Source organism: Dipteris shenzhenensis, chromosome 30 (genome assembly GCF_047967505.1).
Source record: "Dipteris shenzhenensis isolate YYH24624 ecotype China chromosome 30, Dip_SZ_1.0, whole genome shotgun sequence".
In the NCBI taxonomy this organism is placed as follows: Eukaryota; Viridiplantae; Streptophyta; class Polypodiopsida; order Gleicheniales; family Dipteridaceae; genus Dipteris; species Dipteris shenzhenensis.
This window is the reverse complement of record NC_141625.1, coordinates 20,051,623-20,077,835: the sequence shown is the minus strand read 5'-3', so window position 1 is coordinate 20,077,835 and position 26,213 is coordinate 20,051,623. Positions and strand designations below refer to the sequence as shown.

General features: G+C 45.8%; 1 protein-coding gene across 3 annotated transcripts in view; it reads right to left on the bottom strand.

Annotated features, from left to right (window-relative positions):
- Positions 1 to 26,213, bottom strand: part of PDE318 (P-loop containing nucleoside triphosphate hydrolases superfamily protein) — a 109,033-nt gene that overhangs the window by 67,824 nt on the left and 14,996 nt on the right. For all 3 annotated transcript variants that reach the window (XM_087401579.1, XM_087401580.1, XM_087401581.1), the window contains exon 2: positions 19,167 to 19,289. In XM_087401579.1, coding sequence (XP_087257705.1) covers positions 19,167 to 19,284 — 118 coding nt within the window. In that variant the 5' untranslated portion in view covers positions 19,285 to 19,289. The remainder of the gene's footprint in view (positions 1 to 19,166; positions 19,290 to 26,213) is intronic.

Here is a 26,213-nt window from a genome sequence, read left to right as displayed (position 1 = left end):
CAGATATTGCACCTGCTACCCCTCCTCACCAAGGAGGTGGAAGAGGTCGTGCACAAGGTGCAGCTGCAGGACAAGTTGTTGGTGCAGCTACAGTTAATACTCCTGAGCAAAAGAGATGGGATTCACGGGATGCCTTAGCCTTGTCTTGCATCTCTCTTTCAGTGAAAAGATCAATCATTCCGCATATCCGGTCGTGTAAGACCTCCAGGGCAGCGTGGGATATTTTGGAAAGCATGTATGCAGCACGGAATGATGCCAGGGTATCTTTTTTAAAAAGAGAGTTAAGCAATACACATATGGAGGAGGGTGACTCCATGTCAGCCCACCTCACTAAGCTACAGGATCTCAGAGAGCAGTTGTTAAATATAGATGAAATTATTCCTGATTCAGAGATGATTACAACCACTCTGAATTCTCTTCCTGAGTCTTATCTCAGCTTTCATACTTCGCTGAATTTATCATTGAGGGGGGGTGCAAATCCTCTTTCTTTTCATGAGCTGATAGGACTTCTGCTTCAGGGCAGACCAGGAAAAATTTGGCTTCACGTGCAGGTGAACAAGCCATGCTCTCAAAATTCAAATCAAAAACAAAGGGACAGGCAAAAACAGCAGCAAATCAGCCTTCCAGTGGGTCAGGACAGCCTTCACAAAAGGCTAAAAGTGATGCAAGCAAGCCCAAAAAGAAGGGTTTCTGTCACTACTGCAAAAAGCCAGGTCATCACATAGCAGAATGCAGGAAAAGGATTGCAAAGGAAAAGAAAAACAGCTCAGGAATGGCTGTTTCAGATTCAGCCCCTTGTGCATCTGACAGTGGGGATGCTGCAGCCAACTTTGTTGGTCAAGATTATGCCTTTTTATCTTGCATTTCTGATTCTAGGTTGGCTGTTCCAGATGCTCGGGATAGTACAGCTTCATGCAGTGATGATACATATGCTTTTTTGACTTGCAGTTTTGACTCTCCTTCAGATGCATCTGCTTTCAGTGTTGATGAAACACTGAACACATGGTATTTTGACAGCGGTGCATCCAAGCACATCACTTCGAGGAAGTGTCTCTTTACTTCCTTGCATCCACCCCCTGTTGGTAAGAAAGTCACTTGTGCCAACAACTCCTCATATTCAGTACGTGGCACAGGAGAAGTTGAGCTCACTGCAATTGATGGCTCAATTTTCAGACTTTCTGATGTTTTATATGTGCCTGGCATAACCAAAAATCTCCTTTCAGTGTCCACTCTTAACAGAGATGGATTTCAGGTCATCTTTGAGGATGACAAATGTGCTGTCCGGGACAGGGAAGCTAACTATGCCTTAATGTTATCTGGTACTCTGCTGCGTGGGCTTTTTCAGCTTGATATTTTTCAGAAAAGAGCAGCTCATGCTTTGGCAATTTCTTCCCCTACAGTTGCCATGCAAAATGCAGAATTATGGCATGCCAGATATGGCCACATGAATTACAACAGCTTGATGACACTTCAGAAATTTTCAATGGTTGATGCATTGCCCCCTCTTGAGATACCTCCTCCACATGCCTGTGAAGGGTGCATTTTAGGTAAAATGCATAGATTTCCCTTCAAGAAGGATGGTTCAGTTAAAGCTGTTCGCAAATTGCAGCTTATACACAGTGATGTCTGTGGTCCCATGAGGACTCCTTCATTGGGTGGTCATCTCTACTTTGTCACATTTATTGATGACTACTCCAATTTTACTTGGGTTTATGGGCTGAAAAAGAAATCTGAAGTGTTCACAGTGTTTAAACACTTTTCAGCCATGGTTGAAAATGAAACCGGGCTCAAGATACAGATATTACGCACGGATAGAGGTGGGGAATACCTATCTGCAGAATTTGATGCTTTCCTCAAACAAAAGGGTATTGTGCATCAGCTCACAGTCAAGCTGACCCCTCAGCAAAATGGCAAAGCTGAGAGAAAAAATAGAACCCTCATGGAGATGGACCGATGTATGCTGAAAAGCAAACACATGCCCCATAAATTCTGGTTAGAGGGTTTGATGTGTGCCAATTACATTTTGAACAGGGCTCCCACTAAGGCTTTAAAAACCAAAACTCCTTTTGAGGTCTGGAATGACAGGAAGCCTTCAGTGGATCACTTCCGAGTCTTTGGATGCCTTGCCTATGCACATGTGCCAGTTGAATTTAGGCACAAATTGTCAGATAAAGCCATCAAATGCATATTTGTTGGATACAGTGCAGAAAGCAAGGGGTATCGTCTCTACAATCCTGCTACACGCAAAATCATTGTAAGTAGAGATGTGATATTTTCTGAAAATTCAGCTTACACTCAGGCTGATTTTCAAATGCCTTCACCTTCAGAAGATGTATTTCAAGGGTTGCTACCCATTGCATTGGGTTCCCCTGCTGATTTTTCTGATCCAAATCAGAATTTACAGCAACCTTCAAATGCTTCAGTTCCGCCACGGGATGTCATGCCTCCTCCACAGGAAGTGGAACAAGTGGTACAGCAAGAAATTGCAGACATACATGCAGCAAAAACAGTCCCAAACTGGCTGTTACAGACTCTCCGGGAGAGTAAACTTGATGCCCCGTTACCTGGCAGGACTCGCAGTGCAGCAAGGCACATGGAAGGTGCTAATTCAGTGGAATCAGCATATGCAGGTACTCTCCTTGATGAAGAGGAGCCTGCCACATTTGAAGAGGCACAAGGTAATGTGCATTGGATGAATGCCATGCACGATGAGTTGCAGTCCATTGCCAAAAATCAGACTTGGGATGTTGTGGACTTGCCACCGGGTAAACATGCTATTGGCACACGATGGGTATTTAAAGTCAAACGGAAGCCAGATGGCTCCATTGACAGATATAAAGCCAGGCTGGTTGCTAAAGGCTATGCTCAGAAAAAGGGCATAGATTATGAGGAGACTTTTGCTCCTACATCCCGGATGACCACCATCCGCTCAATAATTGCAATGGCTGCACATTTTGAGTGGAATGTTCATCAGTTGGACATCAAAAGAGCCTTCTTAAATGGGGACTTGCTGGAAGAGGTGTATGTCAAACCACCTCCGGGTTTTGAAATTACAGCAAATGCACTTCAAGTCTGTAAGCTTAATAAAGCTTTATATGGGCTGAAACAGGCCCCTCGTGCATGGTATGCCAAGATACATGCCTTTTTGACCAGCAAGGGGCTGCACAATAGTCCTACTGAGAGCACCCTCTACATCAAGATGGATGGGGGGGAAATATTAGTCATCCTTCTTTATGTTGATGACTTACTGCTCACAGGGTCCAATGACGACAAAATTGCAGATTTCAAAACTGATTTGCAGACCCACTTTGATATGTCAGATTTGGGGCTGCTTCATTTTTATTTGGGGATCCAGTTCTCTCATGAGAGACGTGGCACTGTTATGTCTCAGTCCAAGTATGTTCAGAAACTTTTGGACAGATTTAACATGCAAGAGTGTAAGCCCATATCTACTCCTATGGAACCGGGGCTGAAACTCACAATGCATGATGCAGGAGACTCAGTTGATGCCACACTTTACAGTCAAGCTGTTGGATGCCTCATATATCTCTGCAATACTAGGCCTGATATTCAGTTTGCAGTATCTCAGGTGAGCAGGTATATGCACAGCCCTAAAACTATGCATTGGCAGGCAGTTAAGCGCATCTTCCGTTATTTGCAAGGCACCAAGTCTTTTGGCTTACTATTTCCCAGGGGGGGTGACTTGCAGATGCATGCCTACAGTGATTCAGATTGGGCTGGTGATTATGACACTAGGCAGTCCACTAGTGGCAATTGTTTCTTTTTGGGAAAATCTTGCATTTCATGGCTAAGCAAGAAACAATCTACAGTGGCTACCTCATCATGTGAAGCTGAGTACAGGGCAGCTTTCACAGCAACAATGGAATGTGTCTGGCTGAGACGTTTATTTGCTGATCTTTATCTGTCTTTGGAGGGTCCTTCTCCAATTCTCACTGATAGTCAGAGTGCCATTGCAGTGGCAAAGAATCCAGTGTTTCATGCTCGCACGAAGCACATTGAGGTTCACTATCATTACGTCAGAGAGAAGTTACATGCAGGAGAGATCAGTATGATCTTTGTGTCCACACATGACAACGTTGCAGATATCTTCACCAAAGCACTACCACGTGAGAAGTTCGAGGCATTTCGCAGTGCCCTGAACTTATATCCGTTTGGTGATTGATCAGCCTTGTACATGACATTGGCACTGCAGGGGGGTGTTGGAATTATATCTATAATTCAGCAGTGACCAATGTAATATAATAAGTTAGTTAGGGGCACTTTTCCCTCTTTTAGAGGTTTTTCCCCCTAACTGCAGTTAGTTCACTAACTATGGTTAGTGACTACTAAGGTTTTGTCACTATGACAAAACCTTATCTACACTACTTTGTGTTGTACTCTTTCACACACTCTATTGAGCAACTACTGCTTCTAAGCTTACGACTCTCTAGCTCTCATTCTCTCTATTCCTTCAGGAATAGCATGGATGATCCAAGAACACTTAGCAGAAAAACCCAGCATGTACAGAGCTGATAAATACAAGAGGGTTATATGGCTGAAACTTGAATTTGGTGACTGCTCCCTCTTCCTTGCATGAATCCCCTTTCTATGCCCGGAATGGAATAGATTCAAGTGAGGCATTTGAATCACTATGCCTAGATATTGCAGAACTGAAAGAACTAGGCAAGGTAATAGTCATGGGAGACCTCAATGCTAGAATTGGACAGTTGCAATTTCAACCTATCATGCACGATGAATTGGACAAAGAAGATGCAATTGAAATAGATGCCTTATGGCACAAGACTTCAAAAGATGATACTATCAATACACAAGGAAGAGCACCCCGGTGTATGATGAATGGACTGCACATGCCAGTTTTAAATGGGATGCAACTCTTTCCAAGGACTGACAAGATGACATGTTTCTCCACTAGCGGGGGACACAGTGTCCTGGGCTATGCCTTGGCACATGTCAATGCTCTACATGACATAGAAACTTTCAGGATAGGAGAAAAATATCCTGAGTCAGACCATCTCCCAATATGGATGACTCTTGGTACCCACATTGAAACAAAAGTGCAGAAATTTGCAGCCAATTCAAGAGGCTTCCGAATAGATCAAGACAAGCAGAAAGAATATGCCATGACACTGGATGCAAAGCTGAATGTAATGGCAATCATACATACATGGGAAGCCCTCAAAGAAGCTGTCCTCGACACCGCAACTAAGGTTTTTGGAGCAATTCCTCAAGACAGAAAGAAGATGCAATAAAGGGCTGCCATGTAAGAAATGGTATGATGATGAATGCAAGAAACTACGCAATGAGCTGAAACATATTTCTACGCAATGAGCTGAAACATATTTCTGATGCAAACCTCTACAGACAAAAGGAGAAGCAATTACAATTCCCTCACGAGGAAGGAAAAAAGAAATTACATTCTGGAAAGGGAAAAATCTGATTTGCTCACCTTCATCAAGAATCCCATAAAGGGGTGGAAACGGGTTAAGAGCCCGAAGAAAAAGGTCATGGGAAATATCTCAAATGAGGAAATGCTTGAGTATGTTATCAGACTCTACAACCATGCCAATGCAACAGAAATGGGAAATGAAGAAATGTCATATGCCTTAGTCAACCTTTTCACGTTTGAGGACATTGAAGCCGGGCTGAAAAAGATGGCAAATGGAAAGGCCTCTGACCACATGCACATGTGTGCTGAACTCTTAAAATGGACAGAAGATAGGGCACGACAATGGCTATCACATATATTGACAAATGCTCTACACCATGGCTTTCCATTTGCCTCGCAAGAGAATTGGGTTCAGCCCCTATTCAAAGGGGGAGACAAAAAATCAGTCACTAATTACAGAACTATAATGGTCATCTCCACACTAGCTAAACTTTTTAGCACAGTGCTTGAAGCAAAAATTAGCACTTGGACCGAAGAGACCAAGAAGAGGGCCATTGGACAAGCAGGCTTCCGTAAAGAGCATAGGACTGCAGATCATCTGGTCACATTAAGAGTACTCATGGATGAAAGCAGACTAAAAGGAAAAACTCTTTTGTGCTCTTTTTGTAGATTTTAAGAAGGCATTTGATACAGTCCCGAGAGGGGGCCTATGGAAAAGAATGCAAGACCTCGGAGTCCCCTTGGCATTAAGGGTAGGCATCTCTCGAATATATGCATACTAAAACAAGAGCATGGACTGTCAGCTGCATTTCAAAGTAATATGTAGGTAAAAGAAGGCTGTCCTCCCTCACCTACACTGTTTGGAATCTACATTGACAAGTTAGAAGAACTCATAAATGAATTTGCAGCAGGAGAAGAGATACAAGGATCCGATGATGTGGTTCTTTTTGCCTATGACCCTGATTCCATGCATCAACTACTACAGACAATTTAGGTCTTTTGCAATGAAAATGGGCTGCAAGCAGTGTCACCAAAAAACACGTTTCGGGGCACCGAAACACGAAGAGATGTTTCTAGACGAAACGTTTCTTAGAAACGTCCGAAACGGGCAGTTAGGGCAAAACGTCTGGCTGTCAAAAACTCCGCCGCGATAGGTTTCTTTCTGAATTTGGCTGCCGTTTTCGTTTTTTTGCTCCTCTCCCGTGCTGCTCCATTGCTTGCCTTGCTCCTAGTGCCTACCATCTACTCTACCCTCTACTCTACCTTCTACTCTACCCTCTACTCTCCTCTACTCTCTACTCTACCCTCTACTCTACTGTAGTCTCTACGGTCTACCCTCTACTTTCCTCTACGGTCTACCCTCTACCCTCTACTCTACCCTACCCTCTACTCTACTCTACTCTACTCTACTCTACTCTACTCTACCCTCTACTCTACCCTCTACTCTCCTCTAGCCTCTACTCTCTACTCTACCCTCTACTCTAGAGTTTAGATTCTACCCTCTACGGTCTACCCTCTACAATCTACTCTACTCTACTCTCTACTCCCATACCATGGCCTCAAGACGTGCCAGTGAACCGAGTGGAAGCACAAAACGGGATGTATGGCAGGATACCATTTTTATAAAGAGATATGGCACATCTGGCACGAGGAGGTCAGTATGCAAGTTTTGTGGTGACACTTTGACGAGATCTGCCCCTTGAGTTCGAGCACATTTTTTATGGATCGGAGGCCACGGTAAGAGTGCTTGCCATGCCATTCCAGAGGGGATCTTCTTGGCATATGGAGGTACCTCATCCAAATTTGCTGAGATTTGATCCCTCCTCCATCCCGTGATCACAGATCAAGTTCTTCAAGCTAATGTGTTGGTTGAGCAGCAGAAGTTGGGCATAGAGGCAACCGTCACTCTCACATCATCCCAGTCAGATACCGGGAATGTGGAGTGTTCTCACTCACAGCAGGAGGGGCATGGGTATACTCCATCTACATCGATATCACAAGTTCATGGGAGTGCCTCTACTCAGCCTCTACATGGCACCACTCCATCGGCATCCGTATCAGTTGGGCTGTCCGCTATGCCATCAGCTCCTCCACGGCCTCCTGCCAAGAGGCCACATGGTCCAGCAGCTATCACTCCGAGAGTTACTCCTATACAGGCTGCTTGGGCACCACGCCTGAAGCAAGAGGCTGCAATTGCAGAGGAGCAGTTTTTCTACGCTTGCAATATTCCCTTCAATGTTGCAAGGACTCCTGCCTACAAGAAGTTTTATCATGCACTTGTAGCTGCTGGTAGAGCAGGAGCATCATCCCTTACACCTGCTAGTTCTGAGACTCTCCGCACCACACGTTTGAAGAAGCAGGTGGGATTAATCAAGAAAGACATGGAGGGACTCAAGGAAGCTTGGAGTCGGTATGGATGCACCATAGTCTCCGATGGATGGAGTGACACGAAGAGGAGACACATGATTAATATCTTGGTCACTAGTTGTGTGGGAAGCATATTCTTGAGGGTGGTTGATGCCTCACATGTTGGCCTTCACATCACCGGAGAGTGGATATGGGGTCATATTGAGGCAGCCATCAAGGAGGTTGGTGAGGACAATGTGGTGCAAGTCATCACCGATAATGGCTCCAGCTGCAAGAGAATGGGAAGTCTTCTTGAGGAGAAGTATCCCAAGATAGTATGGACACCTTGTGCCTCACACTCTCTTAATTTGATGATGGAGGATATTGGAAAGCTGCCTTGGGTGTCTAATGTGGTCGAAAAAGCAATGCAGCTAGTGACTTATATCACTCGTAAGCCACATGCACTGGCCCTATTCAGAAGGGAGTGTAAGTGGGAGCTTATGAGACCCTCAAAGACACGCTTTGGCTACATCTTCCTGGTTCTTAGCAGGTATGATTCATGAATCATGATTCAATTTTCATCATTCAAAGATCAATTCCTCAAATTATTCATTGTTTAAATTTGTTTAAACTTTATCATTTGTAGGCTGGTTAAGACCAAAGAGAGCCTTCGTCACATGATGACCAATTCAAATTGGCTGGATTGGAGTGACTCGAGATTGCCTGCTGGACAGAATGTCGAGGGGATTGTCTTTGACAATCAGTTTTGGCAGGAAGCCCTTTGCATTCAGATGTCCATAGAGCCCTTCTACTTCGTGCTTCGACTCTTTGACCATGAGGGTTGTACTATGGACTTGCTATACGAGTTCATGCTGAAGCTTCGAAAAGCAATGGAGGATTGTCCTATTGAGATCCTCAACCAGAGCAGGTACATATAAGTTGAAACTTGTAAGTTTAATACTCAGTTCTCCTAGCTCTAGCCTCTAACTTGATTCCTTTTGGTAAATTTTCAGAAAGGATGACATATTAGGAATTTGGAGGAAGAGATGGGATTGGTTTCATAGGCCAATCCACACTGTTGCACATATGCTCCATCCCTTGTGGAAGGACAATAATCGAGTGCTTGTGAACGGATGGACCCAATACTTAGAGAAAGTATGCGACTCATCGGTCAAAAATAGGTGAGGTAGCATGGCGTACAAGTTTGCAGCCTGCTCACTACTAACTTCTAAGTGCTTTCAACTTTGTATTATCATTTATGATTTATCTAATTATTTATATTGTCTTCTTCTGTATTGCAAATTGCAATAGCATTGAAGAGGACATAGTGGAGTTCCGCAATGACATGGGTCATTTCTCCCGTGCAATTGCCAATGAAAGAGGCAACAGGCTATTGGCTCTTACTTGGTGGGAGAAATTTGGGATTTTGAATCCCTCATTGCAGAACTTAGCTCTCTGCATCCTTTCGCAAGATTGCACATCAGGTCCAACTGAGAGGATATGGAGCATATGTGCAGACATACACACCAGGAAGAGAAACAAGTTCGTTCTAACTTCTTATAGTTCTTATTTATAGGCTATATAGTATAGCGTCAAGCTTGTAACATTTTGAAAAACAATTCTTAAGTCGTGAGAATTGACTTCTTTATGCTTTGTAAACTATGTCCAGTTGAGCGTGGAGCAGCTCAATAGGTTGGTAGATGTCAATGCCAACCTACGTCTACTTGAGAAGTACAGGTCTGCAGATGGTACCGGTAGCATCGAGTGGAAGCCCAAGCAAGTCAATCCTGACAAGATCAAGCTAGAACCTGTCGACATGTCCATCATCTAGCATAGTCGAGAGAATGACGATGCTTACGAGTTCCTGCGACAGGATATGCTTCGATTTTGACGTCAGACACGTTCCATGGCTCGAGCTCGTGCACCACGAGTACGTGCTGCTACTGTTACAGAGGATACAGGGACACCCCAGATTCGTGGTTATCAACGTCAAGCACGAGCCTCACGAGGGGGATCACAGGTATATGTTCTTGCATCGTCATCCCGAGGACGTCGAGGAAGAGATGAGCCAGAGGAGGAGGCGGCATTGGTAGACAGTGCGGACTTAGAGGACTCAGATCAGTTGCGAGCCCCTACTTGGTTCGAGGGTGGCACTTCCTCTTCCTCCACAGAGGATGTAGATCCATCTGCTGATTCCAGTGCTGATGATGATAGTGATGAGGCAGCAGATCTTGGAGAGGGCAGCGGTCCCTAGCTCTAGAGAGTCGAGACTAGACTCTAGAGTGTACTGTGTACACTACAGTTGTTAGCAGCTGGCTTGCAGGCGACGGGCTTTGATTATGGATACAGTTTACACCATACAGTTACCAGTATATCATTATGGCATGTTATGTATGATGTAAACAGTAATACATAATACATTTTGTTATATTTTGAATCTTGAATCTTGAATCTTGAAATTTGATTTTGAAATTTGAATTATAAAGTTAAAAGTTTATTGTTTGAACTATGGGCCATGGCATATGCTTAGCAACCATATGCACTTCCAACTAATTAGTTAATAGTAATTTGTAAACTGGAAGATCTCTGTCTTTGTAAACCTCAATCTATAGGCTGCGTGACCATCTTTTTACTCTTTCAACTGTGTAATATGTGTGTGCATTGTGTGCACAATATGGATATCTGAGAGCTCTTTTGAGAAAGAGAGAGAGAGAATCTGAAGACAATTATTTATGAAGTATATATAACTTTTAAAAAAATATAGTATTTTTAGGCGTTTCTAGACAAAACGCCTGTAAAAATCTGGAAACGTTTCTTGTGACACTAGCTGCAAGTTAATGTCACCAAAACCAAAATGATGGCAGTATGCACCACCCAACCTGAACATCCTCCTGTTATCAGCATTGAGGGGCAGCCCATTGAATATGTCAATACCTTTAAATACTTGGGAATCGACATACCAGCCGACCACAGATGGTGGCAATGTGCACAAAGAAGGTTGGATACAGGTTGGGGAAAATACTATCAATTTGAAAATGACTATAGGCACACTGACACCCGGAACTGGAAGATCCGGAATATGTCATTTGATGCATATGTAGTTCAAGCAGTGCTGTACGGAGTAGAAGTATGGGGAGGCAACACCTCTCCATCCACATGGAATGAGATTGAAAAAATGCAGAAAGCATTCCTACGACGACATCTAGGAGTCAAGGCTACTACCCCTTACTCAGTGCTCCTATTGGAAACGGCGGGCAGGAGGCCAATTGAGTTTCATGCACTGATCAGAGATGCAGTCTCTAGTGGACATGCAACAAATGCCAACAGACAGATTACCATACAGAGCATGGACAGCAAGTATGAAACTTCAAAAAAACTATAAAAGCAAGATCATCTATACAGGATGGGGGATAGACATAAGGAAATGGTTCAGCAGATGGAAAGTGGAATCATACTTGACTATGCCACCTGAAAAAGTCAATCTACAAGAATTCCAGTTGTCCTTACTATGCACCCTACAGGCTCAATGGTTGACAGCAGAAAAGAAGAAAAAGTTAGAATACTACCAAGATCAAATAAACCCCCTATGCTGGTCATCATTCATGACATCAGATGCCTCTGCTCAGCCATACATCAGCACTCCCATCCCTCTTCTCTATCACAGGAATATTGCCAGATTCTGCACACGATCACACACCTTGGCAATAGAGAAAGGAGCTTGGCTGAATTTGCCACGACATGCCAGAGTTTGCAGATTCCGTGATTCACAGACAGTCGAGACAGAGGCACATGTAGCCCTACAATGCCCCAGATATACACATACTGGTAGACACCAGCAAATACTGGTAGACAACTCAGCTCTCATCAGTTCTCACCATTGCCCCTCTGGCAATGTTGGGATCTTTTGTCATCCGTCTTTTTTTGTACTGTCAAGAACTTGAAAATTCTTGACCCCTCCACATCAGAGGAGATTTTTGTACTGATGATTAGGTCCCGTGGGTCATTTTTGGCCCCCTGAGGACGATAATAAATTCTACTTCTACCTCTCTCTCTCTCTCTCTCTCTCTCTCTCTCTCTCTCTCCTACAGAACAAGACAACAAGAGTCAGTTGACAAATGGCCTTCCTCGGGTGGCTTTACTTGCTTCCCTCATGGAGGATGCTCCAACATCGTCGATTACATCATGGGATCCCCTACCTTCCTCTCGTATCACTGACTTTTTTGTCGCATCACTCCCTCCTGGGGTTGACCACACATACCTCTTCTTCTGTATCTCCACATCTTGCCTTGCAGTACCCTTCACTCCTCTAATCACTCACAACACTTATCAGGACATACATTTCGATCGTAGTCTCTTGCCTAGGTACTCAGCACGTCTTTATACACTTCTCACATATATTGATTTCATACCCTTACTAGAGGATCGTGTTTGCTTTGATCACCTGCTCACTTCATGAGGCTAACTTCACGCCTTCCCCCACTCTAATCGCTCCAATCGCCCACCGCCACTTGGGACCGTCCCTTGCAACAGTTGGTATAATGATGAGTGTAAGGCTCTGCGCCACCAACTCATATTCGAAACTAAACACAACCTTCCAACCAAACCTGAAACAATACATGAGTATCGTCGATTGGTTCGTAGGAAGAAAAGGGAATTTATCCTCCAAAACGAGGAGGAACTACTGAACACCTTATTTAGTAACAACTCCAAAGACTTTTGGCGAAGATTTCTAGAGAGACGATCCCCTTCACCTCTCACCGACACTAAGGTCTGGTATGATTATACACGCACACTATACGACATCCCAAATCAACCAGTTCCTGACCACTCACACATAACTCGTCCTACTTCTTGTACGCTCTTCACTAAGGGGGTGTTGAGGATGCAGTGATGAAGCTTCATAACGGCCAAGCGAAAAATCATGAGGGTCTATGTACTGAATTCATTGAATATGGGATTAACATCCTTGCCCGATCCTGGCAAAACCAAGGTCATGATCTTCAATACATCTCGGGTCGCAACGCATCAGAAGCAGTTTACTTTTGATGGGTCACCGATCAAGATTGTCTTGTCATACACGTACTTGGAGGTTATCTTTTCCGGACCTATTTTCACCATGAGACCGGCGGTGCAGGCTCGCCTTAGGAGAGGATATGCCTCCTTGGCCAAGTTAGAGAGGCAATGCTTCCGCTCACAATTTTAGGACCCTCGGACCAAGTGCTTACCTTTTGACTCCCTAGATTGACCAGCGAGGATGTATGGCAACCCTTGCTAGGGGCTGGATCTATCAGATACTAAGTGGGCTCATGTGGAGCGACTACAGGTTCTCGTGCTATCACGGATGATTAGCAGTAATCCGTCAGTTCCTCATAAGATCATCCAGGCTGAGTTTGGGTCTTCACCATTGCAGCTCGATGCAGCTTTCAGGTCATCGCCTACCTATATCAAGTCAAGGCATATGGAAATTGCACCTCTGGACGCAGCAGATTACCGTGACTAGCATTGTCCTCCTCTATGGAACTATCAGCTACAGGTGACCAGAAATGTTGGTTTGTGCACACAGTGAGATGGTTTGAGCGACTGGAGCTACACATGGACATACTTCCTCCCTTCCAGTACAGCATCGATGCACCACTCTTGTATCATGAGGTCTACCAAGTCATACGTCAGGATCTTCTGCAACTACATACATTCCAAACCTAGTTGGAACTGAATAAGCTCCCAGTGAAGCTTAGCTTCTACAGAGATCATTGCCTACATATCTCAGATGAGGGGTTTATTGACCCACCTGGATATACACAGAGGATCTCTATTGGGCAGTTTCACATCTCTTCACATAGACTCCGTATCGAGAGTGGCCGGGCAGAGGGAGAGACGCATCTGCACTTTATGTGGCCTACAGAAGGTTGATTCGGAGGAACATTTCATCTTCAAATGCCCAGTACACTATGAGATTAGAGGGAGCTTCTATTGTCTATTCAGAGATAGCTCCACGTTGTTATCCCGATTCCTTTCAAATCAGAGATGCTCATTCACGAGACAGTCAGACATCTTGAGCGCCTACTCCAATCACAGAGACGAGAGGAGCGTACCCTAGTAGACTCTTTTCAAAGCATGATCACGGAGTTCTTCCAGCAAGACCACACTAGCTCCCCCCCTAAAGGCCCTAGACATAATCGGGACCAAGAGCCAGTGACATGACAGCTCAAACAGAGGGTTGATGCACAGATTACGCTAGGGGAGATTCCCTCCCTGTTTGGAGTGGGAGCGCGACCGCAGGGGTCACTATTGCCCTTGTTAGACATAAAGCTGTGACTTGGAGACAGTCCATGACTACACCCATAGGCAGCCGGCATCATTCTATCTCTGATTTTATGCTATCGCTCCCTCACCCTTGACAAGGGGGGACCATGGTGACCTTGGAGCATATTTTACTTTGTGTTCTAATGACAGTTGCTCTGATCATGATAATGATGATAGTGATGATGTAGAGGACTATTACTCTAATATGACTATGTAGCATGTACTTTTTTGCTTTTTGTAGAGTGTTGATGCTGGCTTTGTCACGATCTGTGACGTATTCCTTTCTCTATTTCTAGACTTATGGATGGTTTGATGAATGGACACTTGTGGAAGGGTATGCCCTTTCGACAGGACACTTTCTATGAGGCACAACCCTTGCCCTTTCGACAAGACACTTCCTATGAGGCACAACCCTTCACAAGAGACACTCTATCGAAGAGACATTCCTATTGTTATGTACCCTCTCATCAAGGGTCACACCCTTCACACCCTTCACAAGGGGTACACACCTCTTCATGCACACACACTTTGGAGTACACACCTTTTCATGTGTGACTCTTCACTGCCTGTAGGAAATGCCCCCCACCTTCTAGCGCCGATCTGATACATCTTTTCCGCTAGAAGGATATCCGTGCACATTGTGCATGGAAGAGATGGAGAGGATGAGCGTAAAAATTTTTCGCTCCAACCCTGCCTAAAGTCATCTATGGCCTCTCCATCTCCCACACATTACGAGTTGATGTGAATGGACACGACAAAAATCGTGTCTTTTCAAGTGCTTGGGCTGTCCCAAAACCAAGGGACGCACCTTTTCCACCATCGGACACACCTTTTGATGAAGAGTCTCGACTCCTCACTCAAGGGACACACCCCATCGTGGACAAAAGGGCACACCTATTCATGTAGGGACACCCCTTTTAAAAACAGGAACACACCCCTTCATGAAAAGGTGCACCTATTCCAAGGGTCACACTCCTTCGAATAGGCACACCTTTTAGGCACCAAGCACCTATAAAAGGGTACCTAGAGGGGTTAAAATGGAAAACCCAGCCCCAAACCTTAGGTTTACCCTAGCTACCCTAGGGTTAAATAAACCCACCTTTTAATTTTTGGGCAACCACCCAACCTAGGCAGCCACAAACGAAAAAGGGACGCACCCTTTTGACGTCCGTACGGATTTGTCACGCAGGCTCGCCTCCACCGTACGGATTTGCACGCAAGATCTGCCCTCTTCCCCCGCCATTTCCGCTGCCAGCCCGCGCCGGTTCGCTGCTTGCCTTGCCTCACCATCTCGCTGCCAGCCTGCACCATTTCGCTGCCAGCCCGCGCCGGTTCGCTGCCAGCCTTGCCTCACCATCTCGCTGCCAGCCTGCACCATTTCGCTGCCAGCCCGCGCCGGTTCGCTGCCAGTCTTGCCGTGCCATCTCGCTGCCAGCCCGCGCCATTTTTGCTGCCAGCCCTCGCCTTTTTCGCTGCCAGCCACCTTGCCATTTGCAGCCCCGCTGGTTTTGCAGCCCTGTTCCTTGCCAGCCTGCAGCGTGAGCACAGCGCCAGCCATTCGGTCGCAAAACAACCTGCAACCAGATTTTCGCCATGACAGCAGCAGCCTGGTGCGCCAGCCCCTCTTGCGATCCAGAATTGGGTACCTACAGCCTGTTGCACCATTAATAGCCTGCTCTCCTTGGTTCGCCGCCAGATCAGCAGCAGTTTCAGCCTCCTATTGCGATGAAGCTAGTCTGTTAAATGCCAGGCCCAGATCTGCTCCTCACCACCCATTGCAACATGGACCTCCGGACAGAAATCTGCAGGCCTCTTCTACACAACAATTTGGCAGATTAAATCATTGCCAGGTGGAGTCTTTCCATTCTGCTTTTAAGGATTCTCTTGTCATTATCAAATTACAGCAAATGAAAGACGCCCCCTTAAAGCATGGAAACCCCTGGTAATTCACCCGGCATTTCAAGGACACCTCAGGCATCATCTACCACACAATATCATGTTCAAATTGCACAACCAGCCCATTTCGGAGCTTTTGCATCATGGGTCTTCTGTGTCACGTGCCCTTCTAGTGATTTGGACCACATTCTATATCTTCTGCGTGAGGCACCTTAGTTACATTACTTCCTCAGCACAGTCCAGGTTGTGTTCCACGAGACACGAAGATACCCAGAACCCGATATTCCTCAAGAGTTTTTGCTGTCCATCTTTGGAGAGAATTTTACCCCTCACCTTCGGCATCTCCAGGGTACTCTCCACCTCCTTCAGCTCCCAGATATCCTCCTATACAGGTTGTACCTTCCCCAAGACAGTATTTACACTCCGAAGGCACTCCTTCTCCTGGATATCCTCCACTTCCGACATCAGCTCCTTATCCCTTCTCAGATCCATGGACTCTCCAACCTACTCCTGTCCTCTCACGAGCAGTAACACCACTTTCCATCACCAGTGTTACCTCAGACAGGACCTCCTTTACCAGACTTCCACGGGTGGTTCCATCCTGCCTCACCTGCCCCCTCCAACATGAGCAACCTCAGGGAGCAGCCCGAATCCTCTTCTAGGAATGGTACAAACTAGAGCGCAAGTTCGCACTTTTCTCACAGGGATCTCCGATATGTCGCAACGCTCGCGTGAAGCCTCTCCAGAGATCAAAGACTCAAGTCCAAAAAAGACCCCTGAAGTCAACGTACAAGGCGAATCACTATTGCAACTTCAAATTTCCCAGCTTCAGGACAGCATCTCCGACTTGGTCCAGAAAGTCCAACAACTTCAAGATTCTCGCAGTACCACACATACAGAGGATGACGTGACGCAACCAGACGACTATGCGGATTCATTCCCACCAGAGGTAGAAAACACTGAACTACGTGCCCTCTACCGTTTACTTCAAGCTTCCAAAACTAAAAGCGGAAGCCCTTGTTAGACATAAAGTTGTGACTTGGAGACAGTCCATGACTACACCCATAGGCAGCCGGCATCATTCTATCTCTGATTTTATGCTATCGCTCCCTCACCCTTGACAAGGGGGGACCATGGTGACCTTGGAGCATATTTTACTTTGTGTTCTAATGACAGTTGCTCTGATCATGATAATGATGATAGTGATGATGTAGAGGACTATTACTCTAATATGACTATGTAGCATGTACTTTTTTAGGGTGTTGATGCTAGCTTAGTAGCTCCACCCTTTCTGCTGTCTTGTATCAGATTTCTCACAGTCTCATAGACCCACCAGTCTTTCGAAGACTTTAACAAACTCTCTGTCCCTCTCTCGTCGTCGTTCAGCAAATGTCATCGTCAGCAATGTCGTCGTTCAGCAAAGGCCCTCATCGTTCAACAAGAGGCCGTTTCGATAGGTCGTCGTTCACATCGTTTAGGCCGTTCAGCAAGTCGTCAGATCGTCTTTTCTCTCTCAGTTCGTCGCTCTGGGCGTCGCTCATCAGGCCATCACTTTTGTCACTCATTTTCATCACCCGTTGAGCTCGTCGTCTAGGGCGCCTTTCCACAGGTTCAGTAGGTCGTCGTGCAGGGCATCATTCAGTAGAAGCGAGAGAAGCTCATACCCTAGCCACCGCCATTGGTTTCTTTGTCGCCCTACCCTAGCCGCCGTTAGGGTTGCACAGAGCTCCAGCAAAGAGGAAAGAGAAGCGTAGCTCCAGAGCCTGCAACCCAACCCTGGGGGTTAGTCACAGCAAGGGGTGCCTAAATACACGCAGGCCACCATGGATGGGGATGCCAAGACGCCTGTGACCTTCTCCAAGGTCAAGATTTTTACCTCTACCCCAACAAAAGCCTCATACTTCTCCATTGCAGCTCTCCCTTCCCCCCCCCCTTATGTGTTTGCAAAGACACCTTCCCCATTTGCCAAGAATTATCTACAGCATAAGAGAATGGTGAGCATGATAGACCCACGAGCATATTTATTATCTACAGCAGGAAATTCGTGAGCTCAAGCTCAGACTTGCAGCTCTAGAGAGAAAACAAGGGCTTGAGAAGGACAAGGGAAGCAGGAAATCATTCATGAAGTATTGCACATACACAACACAGTAGCACCCACACCACAGACGGTGACTACAGTCCAGGACTTGGTACAATCTGAGCTCCAATCAGTGAAACAAGAAATTACAGCAACATTGGACACTAAAATAAACATATCGGATGCATATGAAGTACAACAACAGGAAAAGAGGGTCGTTAATGCACAATTCATACATATAAGGGGGCTACCAGAAGGTTGGTTTGAAGGAAGTCAAAAGGAAAAACTGGAAAATATCATGGAAAGAAACCCACAAATAGAGCGGGAAGCTGAAGACTTGCAGGAGGGGATACAAGCCAAAGTATGCTTCCAAGACAAGATGAGAAGAAGCAAGATTCTCAAGCAAACCAAGAAGTTGAAAGGTATAAAATATGGATAGCGGAGGAGCTCACCCCAACTCAGCTCAAACTGAAGGCCATTGAATTGACTAAAGTGAAGGATGCTCGAAAGGAAGGAAAATGGGCTGTTTACAGGGATGGAAAAGCACCAGTCAGAGATTTCAAATCCAAACCTAAAGACTCTAAGTCTTAAACTGATGTAATGCAGGCGGATTATCTTTTATGGCAGACTTTGTGAGTGCTATACACACTCCCAAGAGACTCTCAGTCTATAACTGATGTTTGGTGTTTATCCTTTTGGTGTGCATTTTGTCCCATAGACCCTTGAGGCCTCCCAAGGACATTAAACTCTCTCTCTCTCTCTCTCTCTCTCTCTCTCTCTCTCTCTCTCTCCGGGACTCCCAAGGACGTTGATCTCTCTCTCTCTCTCTCTCTCTCTCTCTCTCTCTCTCTCTCTCTCTCTCTCTCGCTACTTTTTTGATATTTTGTACTAGTATAGCATTTTAGTACTCATCAGCAAGGGAGTATAGCATTTTAGTACTCATCAGCAAGGGCCTTAGTGAGCCCTTTGCCCCGGCCCACAGTGGTTTGTATGACTTACTTGATTCCGTACTTTGTCCCATAGACCCGCGAGGCCTCCTGCGGACATTAATATATCTTTCTTTCTTTCTTTCTCTCTCTCTCTACACCAGCACATTTAAAAGCAAGTGTGAGTCTTAGGGATTCAAGAGGCACCAACCTGGAGGAAAGCCTAACTGCAGCTTGATTAGAGCAGGCATAAGGGTCGTCATGTTCATAGGGCTGCAACAAGGATACAACTGACATGGCGCTGCCATGACCATTCGCAAAAACAGCATGATCTCTAAAAGATGCAAAATGTTAGCATTAGACCTTGTCAAAACAGATTCACACTTTGCAAATACAAGCATACTGTGATACATTAGACACTTTTACCTTGAAGCAAATATGAGCATGTAAAACATTTGCAAACTTGTAGTGTTTTGTTTTTAAATTATAAAAGAACAGAAATGCTGTAAATATACCCCCAATTTTAAAATATGCATTTTATGGCAACATGATGTACATTTTATGGCATACATGTGGAGTTTCTACCAAGTATAAAAAGCTAAGGAGTTCAATTACATTACTAAGCATGTGCAATTCTAAAAGCAGAACTTTCAATGCATATATAGAGTTAAAAGACAGGAGTGGTCCCAGCATCTCCACCATGAGATGATCTTGAGCAGCCCCTGATAGATCCCATGTTTTGCAGGGCAACTCCACAAGCACTGAGAGATCGTCTTCTAAGGTTCTACCATGCAACAGTGACGGGTACCATCCCTTCTCATCTGCTCCAGCCAGGGGCCAATGGGAAGTCCACGATGTGCCACCAGTTAGAAGAAATAAGAACGTCCATGGCTGAAAGCTGGCTCAGAGCCATAACCAGGATCTAGTGAGAGCCTCTTGCAGTACTACTGCCCGAGGCAATGCCTCTTGTATGAGAGGGTAAATGGGAAGGCACCTAGCCGCAATCGTCTACCAATACAGGTGGTGTATGGGAAGAAAAAGGCACCTGCATGATACTTGCAGGTTGGCCTGCCTAGGCAAGCCAAAATCCCACTATGCCTCTCTAAGAGCCCACATTATGCATACTTTTTCTCTGAAAGCCAAGGGGGTTCAATGGCCAAGCACTCTCCCAACCTCCCTACCACTCTGATCCTCTACCACTAGAATAAAGCAAGAGCACGATCAATGGGAAAATCCCTTAGAGCACCCGAAGGCTCTAAATGGAGAGCCCCATCGAATATTGAGCACTCGTAGACCAAAGTCCGATCCTCTCCCCATTTCTAATGGGCAGGCAAGTTGGCAAATATGGAAGGGCACTCCATTCCTAAAGAAATCTCTCATCCAGAGTTCCCTCTGCAAGCCTCTTTAATGGCTGTCTCAATTCTTGATTTGTCATCCAACCCAATGGTTGAGCCAGAATGGACCCATGGAAAATCATATTCCACTTTTGTTGGAATGGTCACCTCCCCATCTGTAAGCCCCCATATGAGGAGAGCATGGGGGAGGGAGACCTAGGGCAAGAGTTGCCACATGGGCATCTGTTTGGATGCCATGTGGGCAGCATGCCTAGAGGAAATAAAATGGAGAGGGGGCTGCCACATGGGCAGTACCTCACAGGAAAAGAGAGAAAGGGGCTGCCACATGGACAGCATCATGGATGTCATGTGGGCAGCACATCTAGAGAAGTACCTGGAGCCATCTGGGAGTATGGATCAGCACCATGGATAAGGCGACTGGCAGAAGCAGGTCCAGGAGCAGATCAGTGGTGATTAGCTCCAGACAGAGGCAAGGAGTGGCCGTATGAAGGCGGCACAGGGCGGGGTACTTCACCATCAAAGGCGCACACGTGCGGGGCAGGTGTTGGGGCCTGCACAAGGGCATGTTGATGGCAGGACAGCAGCAGCAAAGGGGAGCCTAGCAGCAGCCCAAAAGGGCCTAGCTAGAGCCCTTATATAAGACTGGTTGGACCAGCCAACCAGGTCGGCCAGCAAGCAGACTGGTCGGCCAGGATGAGGCTGGCTGGTCGGTTTTATGACAGCCCCTTGGGGGCCTATAAAAGGAGAGGCCTCAGGCCTCATTTCACATCCAGCAGAGCAGCTTTGGCAGGAGCAGAAGGAGCAGCATTTCCACCATCCTTGGGCCTCTACACAGGAAGTGGAGGAGAGAGGTTTTGCTGCAGACTTAGCCCCAGGGAGAGGCTGAACCTAGACTGTCTTCTAGGGCAGAAGGTTGCTGAGATCATCATCTTCTGGAGAAGCCATTCACAAGCAGCTTGGAGCAGTGGAGCAGCTATCTTGGGACCTACATTCAGGAGGACCAAGGGGACCTGTGTGCTGCAGACAAAGCTTGGCAGGGGCTGCCCACCTAGGCTAATTCACAGGCAGTAGGGTGGAGAAGAACACACTAGACAAAGAGTCTACATATGCTCGAGGTGGAGCACGCCGGCTCAGAGATCTAGAAGTGCTAGGCATCTAGTAGGAGAACCTGTTGGTATTGTATCCTGTCCTGCTTTGTGGACAAACGGAAATATATGTTGCTTCTATATTTGTTTCTGAGCATTGTCTATTTACTGGCTTGCACATCTATGCACGTAAATTAAGAAGTTTGTGATTCCACACCCCACACGAACAGTGTGAGCTCCTAGGCATTACTATCAGTCTTCCGCTGTGCGTACCCTCTGTTGGGTAATTTCTAACAACTTTGGCTTTCGGAAGGGCACCAATACTCCTAAATCCAAACTGGAATAAGATTTCCATGGGTCCATTGTAGTCAACCTAACAAGAACATCGGTTTTTCCATCTTTTATGCAAATCGAATGTTCTCAACGATGAAAACAAATTACTCCACCTTAGAAAGGGAGGCCCAAGAAATGGTATACAATGTTGGATCATCAGTCATTGCTTTATTTGATCAACAAAAAATTTGATGAAACTAGGAGGATGCTTCTACTGTAACGGTTCATTTTCAAGATCATTCATAAACTTGGTTTGTCTCAATAGGTTTCCTCAATCGAAAAGAATTCAAAAATGTATTAACTAGTGCAAAAGGGTAGGAGGGGAGGTATGGTAATGAGGATGTCCCTATATTTATGTGGGGAGGGGCCCCCTTCTATATTAGCGTCCCTCCCCTCTTCTAAGAGTACACAAATTGACCTTGGCTTGATTTCAAAACTATGATCATGTGGCGATGACCACACACTCTGAGACATTGCAAATCGACCTTGGGCTGATTTTGAAATGTCATCCATGAGGGGGCCCCTTCTATATTAGCATCCCTCCCCTCTGCTAAGAGTATACAAATTGACTTTGGGTTTATTTCAAAACTATGATCATGTGGCAATGACCACACACTCTAAGACATTGCAAATTGACCTTGGGCTGATTTTAAAATGTCATCCACTTATGAGGGTGAGAATATACAACCCTTAACATCTTCATGTAGCCTAGTAGTAAAACCTTTTGGGTGGGTATTCTAGGTCTTGAGTTCAAGACCCTTCTTCTTCAAGCTATCCCTTTGACCTTAGCTTGATTCGGACAGTCCACCTTTAGGCCTAAGAAATTAATTGAATTTCTTATTTTAAAAAATATGAATTTCTTATTTAAAAAAGAAAGGCCTTTTTCATTACCTTTCTCCTTACGTTAAGTTATATGCATTGTGTCACTAGTTGAGATTATGGGTTTTTAGAATAGGTAGTCAGAAAGTATAGATGAGCAAACTAATGGAGAAATTAAGTGAGAGCCAATAGTGCATATTATTCATCTCGCACTATAGACAAAAGATCAAAAGAGGAGATGGATTATGAGCTACCCGATGCACAATTATTTGCTAAAAGCTAAGCACCAACTTTTATGCAAAAGCGCCATTTTAAATCCCCAACACTCTGCTTTCTTAGTGTGAACTCACCCAGCCCCTTAGACTCGTGATCTTCCGTAACAATATTAGAAGAACGCTTCTTGGAGGAGGTTCTTAGAATTTAGCTCTTTAACCATGTTGGGAACATTGTAGAGTTTTATCTTTATAATATGTGTAGATGAGGAGAGTGTTTTTTCATCTAAACAACATGGTCTTGCATTGGTTTTACTTCACGCTGAAAAGATAATTAAGTTGTTCTTAGAGGAGTGAAATCTAATTTGCCACTATGTGATCACGCATCTTCAAAGGATCATATCCCAGCCTTGTGTATACATGTCATGTGATCAATGTACAATTCCAGGATTTGAGTGCAATACTTTGCTTTTTGTCTGAGAGAGATTGCATTGCAAGATTTCTTAGTCAATGGGGAAAGGGGAGAGAGAGAAAGACAATGACAAAGACAAAGATCAGCAAGTACAATTAAAACTTGAGGACGTCACTAAGCACTTCAACCGGAGCAGACCGGAGTAAATAGCAGGGCGGTTCATAGGAGCTCCACATCGACGAGTGTTGGAATGGTCACCTCCCCATCTGTAAGCCCCCATATGAGGAGAGCATGGGGGAGGGAGACCTAGTGCAAGAGTTGCCACATGGGCATCTGTTTGGATGCCATGTGGGCAGCATGCCTAACGGAAATAAAATGGAGAGGGGGCTGCCACATGGGCAGTACCTCACAAGAAAAGAGAGAAAGGGGCTGCCACATGGACAGCATCATGGATGTCATGTGGGCAGCACATCTAGAGAGGTACCTGGAGCCATCTGGGAGTATGGATCAGCACCATGGATAAGGCGACTGGCAGAAGCAGGTCCAGGAGCAGATCAGTGACGATTAGCTCCAGACACAGGCAAGGAGTGGCCGTATGAAGGCGGCACAGGGTGGGGTACTTCACCATCAAAGGCGCACACGTGCGGGGCAGGTTTGGGGCCTGCACAAGGGCCTATTGATAGCAGGACAGAAACAGCAAAGGGGAGCCCAGCAGCAGCCCAAAAGGGCCTAGCTAGGGCCCTTATATAGGGCTGGTTGGACCAGCCAACCAGGTCGGCCAGCACGCAGACTGGTCGGCCAGGATGAGGCTGGCTGGTCGGTTTTATGACAGCCCCTTGGGAGCCATTTTCACCAATTCTGGGTATCAAAAGTTCATTTCTGTCAAATCTTGAAGAAATTTCACCGTCGTGCGGAAGAGAAAAGTGTCCGGGACATTGCCAGGACCCTAGAAAGCCTAAAACCCACCACGACATGAATTTGGGCATTTTGGACTTGCCAAAATGCCCAAATTCACACCGTGGCAAGTGCAAAATGCCCAAATTCATGCCGTGGCGGGTTTTAGGCTTTCTAGGGTAAGAGAAGTAGTTGCATTTGCTACAATCCATGATAGTGATCCCAATTTAGTTTGCCACTTTTGAAGACTTGGTGAAGATAAGGTGGCAGTTATTGTATCAAAGATTCTTAGTGCACATATTTAGCTAAGCCTATAAAAGGAGAGGCCTCAGGCCTCATTTTATATCCAGCAGAGCAGCTTTGGGAGGAGCAGAAAGGAGCAGCACATCCACCATCCTTGAGCCTCTACACAGGAAGTGGAGGAGAGAGGTTTGCTGCAGACTTAGTTCCAGGAAGAGGCTGAACCTAGACTGTCTTCTAGGGCAGAAGGTTGCTGAGATCATCATTCTCTGGAGCAGCAGATTTACAGCAGACAGGAGCAGCAGAAAGGGCTTCCTTGGGCCTTTTCCTAGGAGGTGAAGGAGACCTAAAGAGTGCTGCAGACTGAGCTAGTAAGTGCTGCCTACCTGGCTAATCTACAGGCAGTAAGGCAGAGAGAACCATTCTGGACGGAAAGTCTACAGACGCTCGAGGTGGAGCACGCGGGCTCGAGTCTAGAGATAGCCGGCAGATAGGAGAAGTACCTTGTGGTAAGATCAGAGGACCACACCATTGGTGGGAATCTGGATCTATCTCTTCCATAGCTTTGGACGAAAATATATTATTTTGGTGGTTTCTCTATCTGGCTGGTTCATTGTCTATTGATGAGTCTGCACATCTATTTTATGCACATAAGTTAAGAAGTTTGTGATTCCACCCCACACACACACTGTGTGAGCTCCTCGGCATTACTATCAGTCTTCCGTTGTGCGTACCCTCTGGGTCATTTCTAACAACGAGATCCAGCTCAACCTCAGCTACATCTACGTCGACGAGATCTACTACTTCAGCTTCAGCTACATCTACATCAATGGGATCTACTGCAGCTTCAGCTACACTAACATTGACGGGTCTACTTCAGCTTCAGCTACATCTCCAGATATATCTACAGTTACACCCACGACAGGGTGTCTATCATCGATCTCTCCTTCCTCTTTTGCCACAGATTCTCCATCTCATTCACTACTTATGTCACCCACATCGGAGATGAGACACACACGTCCCCACTACTCGACATTCTTCTAGCCCCTCCCTCTCAGTCAGCCGTGTCTCACATATCGTATTGGAATCATCTCATCTATGCCTTAGCCCTCTCTTCCACACACTATTGGGATCATCCCATCCATGCCTCATCCATCCTCATATCTCACTCAACTAGCCCAGTCACCACCTACCATCCTGCCCCACCCTCCTACTTTTATACCCCAACCCTTTCGGTTTTAGTTGGGACAGGGGCTAGCTAACCCACAAGACACATGGGAGGCACTACTCATAGAGCTACACCAGTATATGAGCACGAGAGGTGGAGTTGACTCGCTTTGCACAAGAGCAAGCCCGATACACCCAGGAATTGGCTCGTGCTACACAGGAGCAAGCTCACACTATTCAGGAGCAAGCGAGCCTCATTTAGGAGTTTAGACACGACGTTTCGCAGCTCCAGGAGAAGTTCACCACCATCCGTACAGTCCCAGGGAGTACACCAATAATTGAGGCACAGATTGCGAGTATGCAATCTGTCATTGAGGAGACATCCAGATGGGTGGATGTGGATAAACGGAAACCTGCAAAAGCAACCATTTCGGCCACTCTCATGGAGCAACAACAAAGAGCCAGTAAGGCTCTCAACATCAGAGTTCGTCGCATCCCACACACCGAGAGCACACCGATGAGTGATGCGACTGAGTGATGCGACTACATTTGTGGCCACTACTATAGGGGTAGCAGAGCAAGGGATCAAAGGGCTTGGCGAGTGGAAAGAGACCCCAACCGAGAGCAGCCCCTCATCATACAATTCCGTGATGCGCAAGCGCGACTCACAGGTTTACGATGCAGATCAGTCCTACGAGACCAACCATCGATCTCCATGGATGAGAAACTCACCCCCCTACA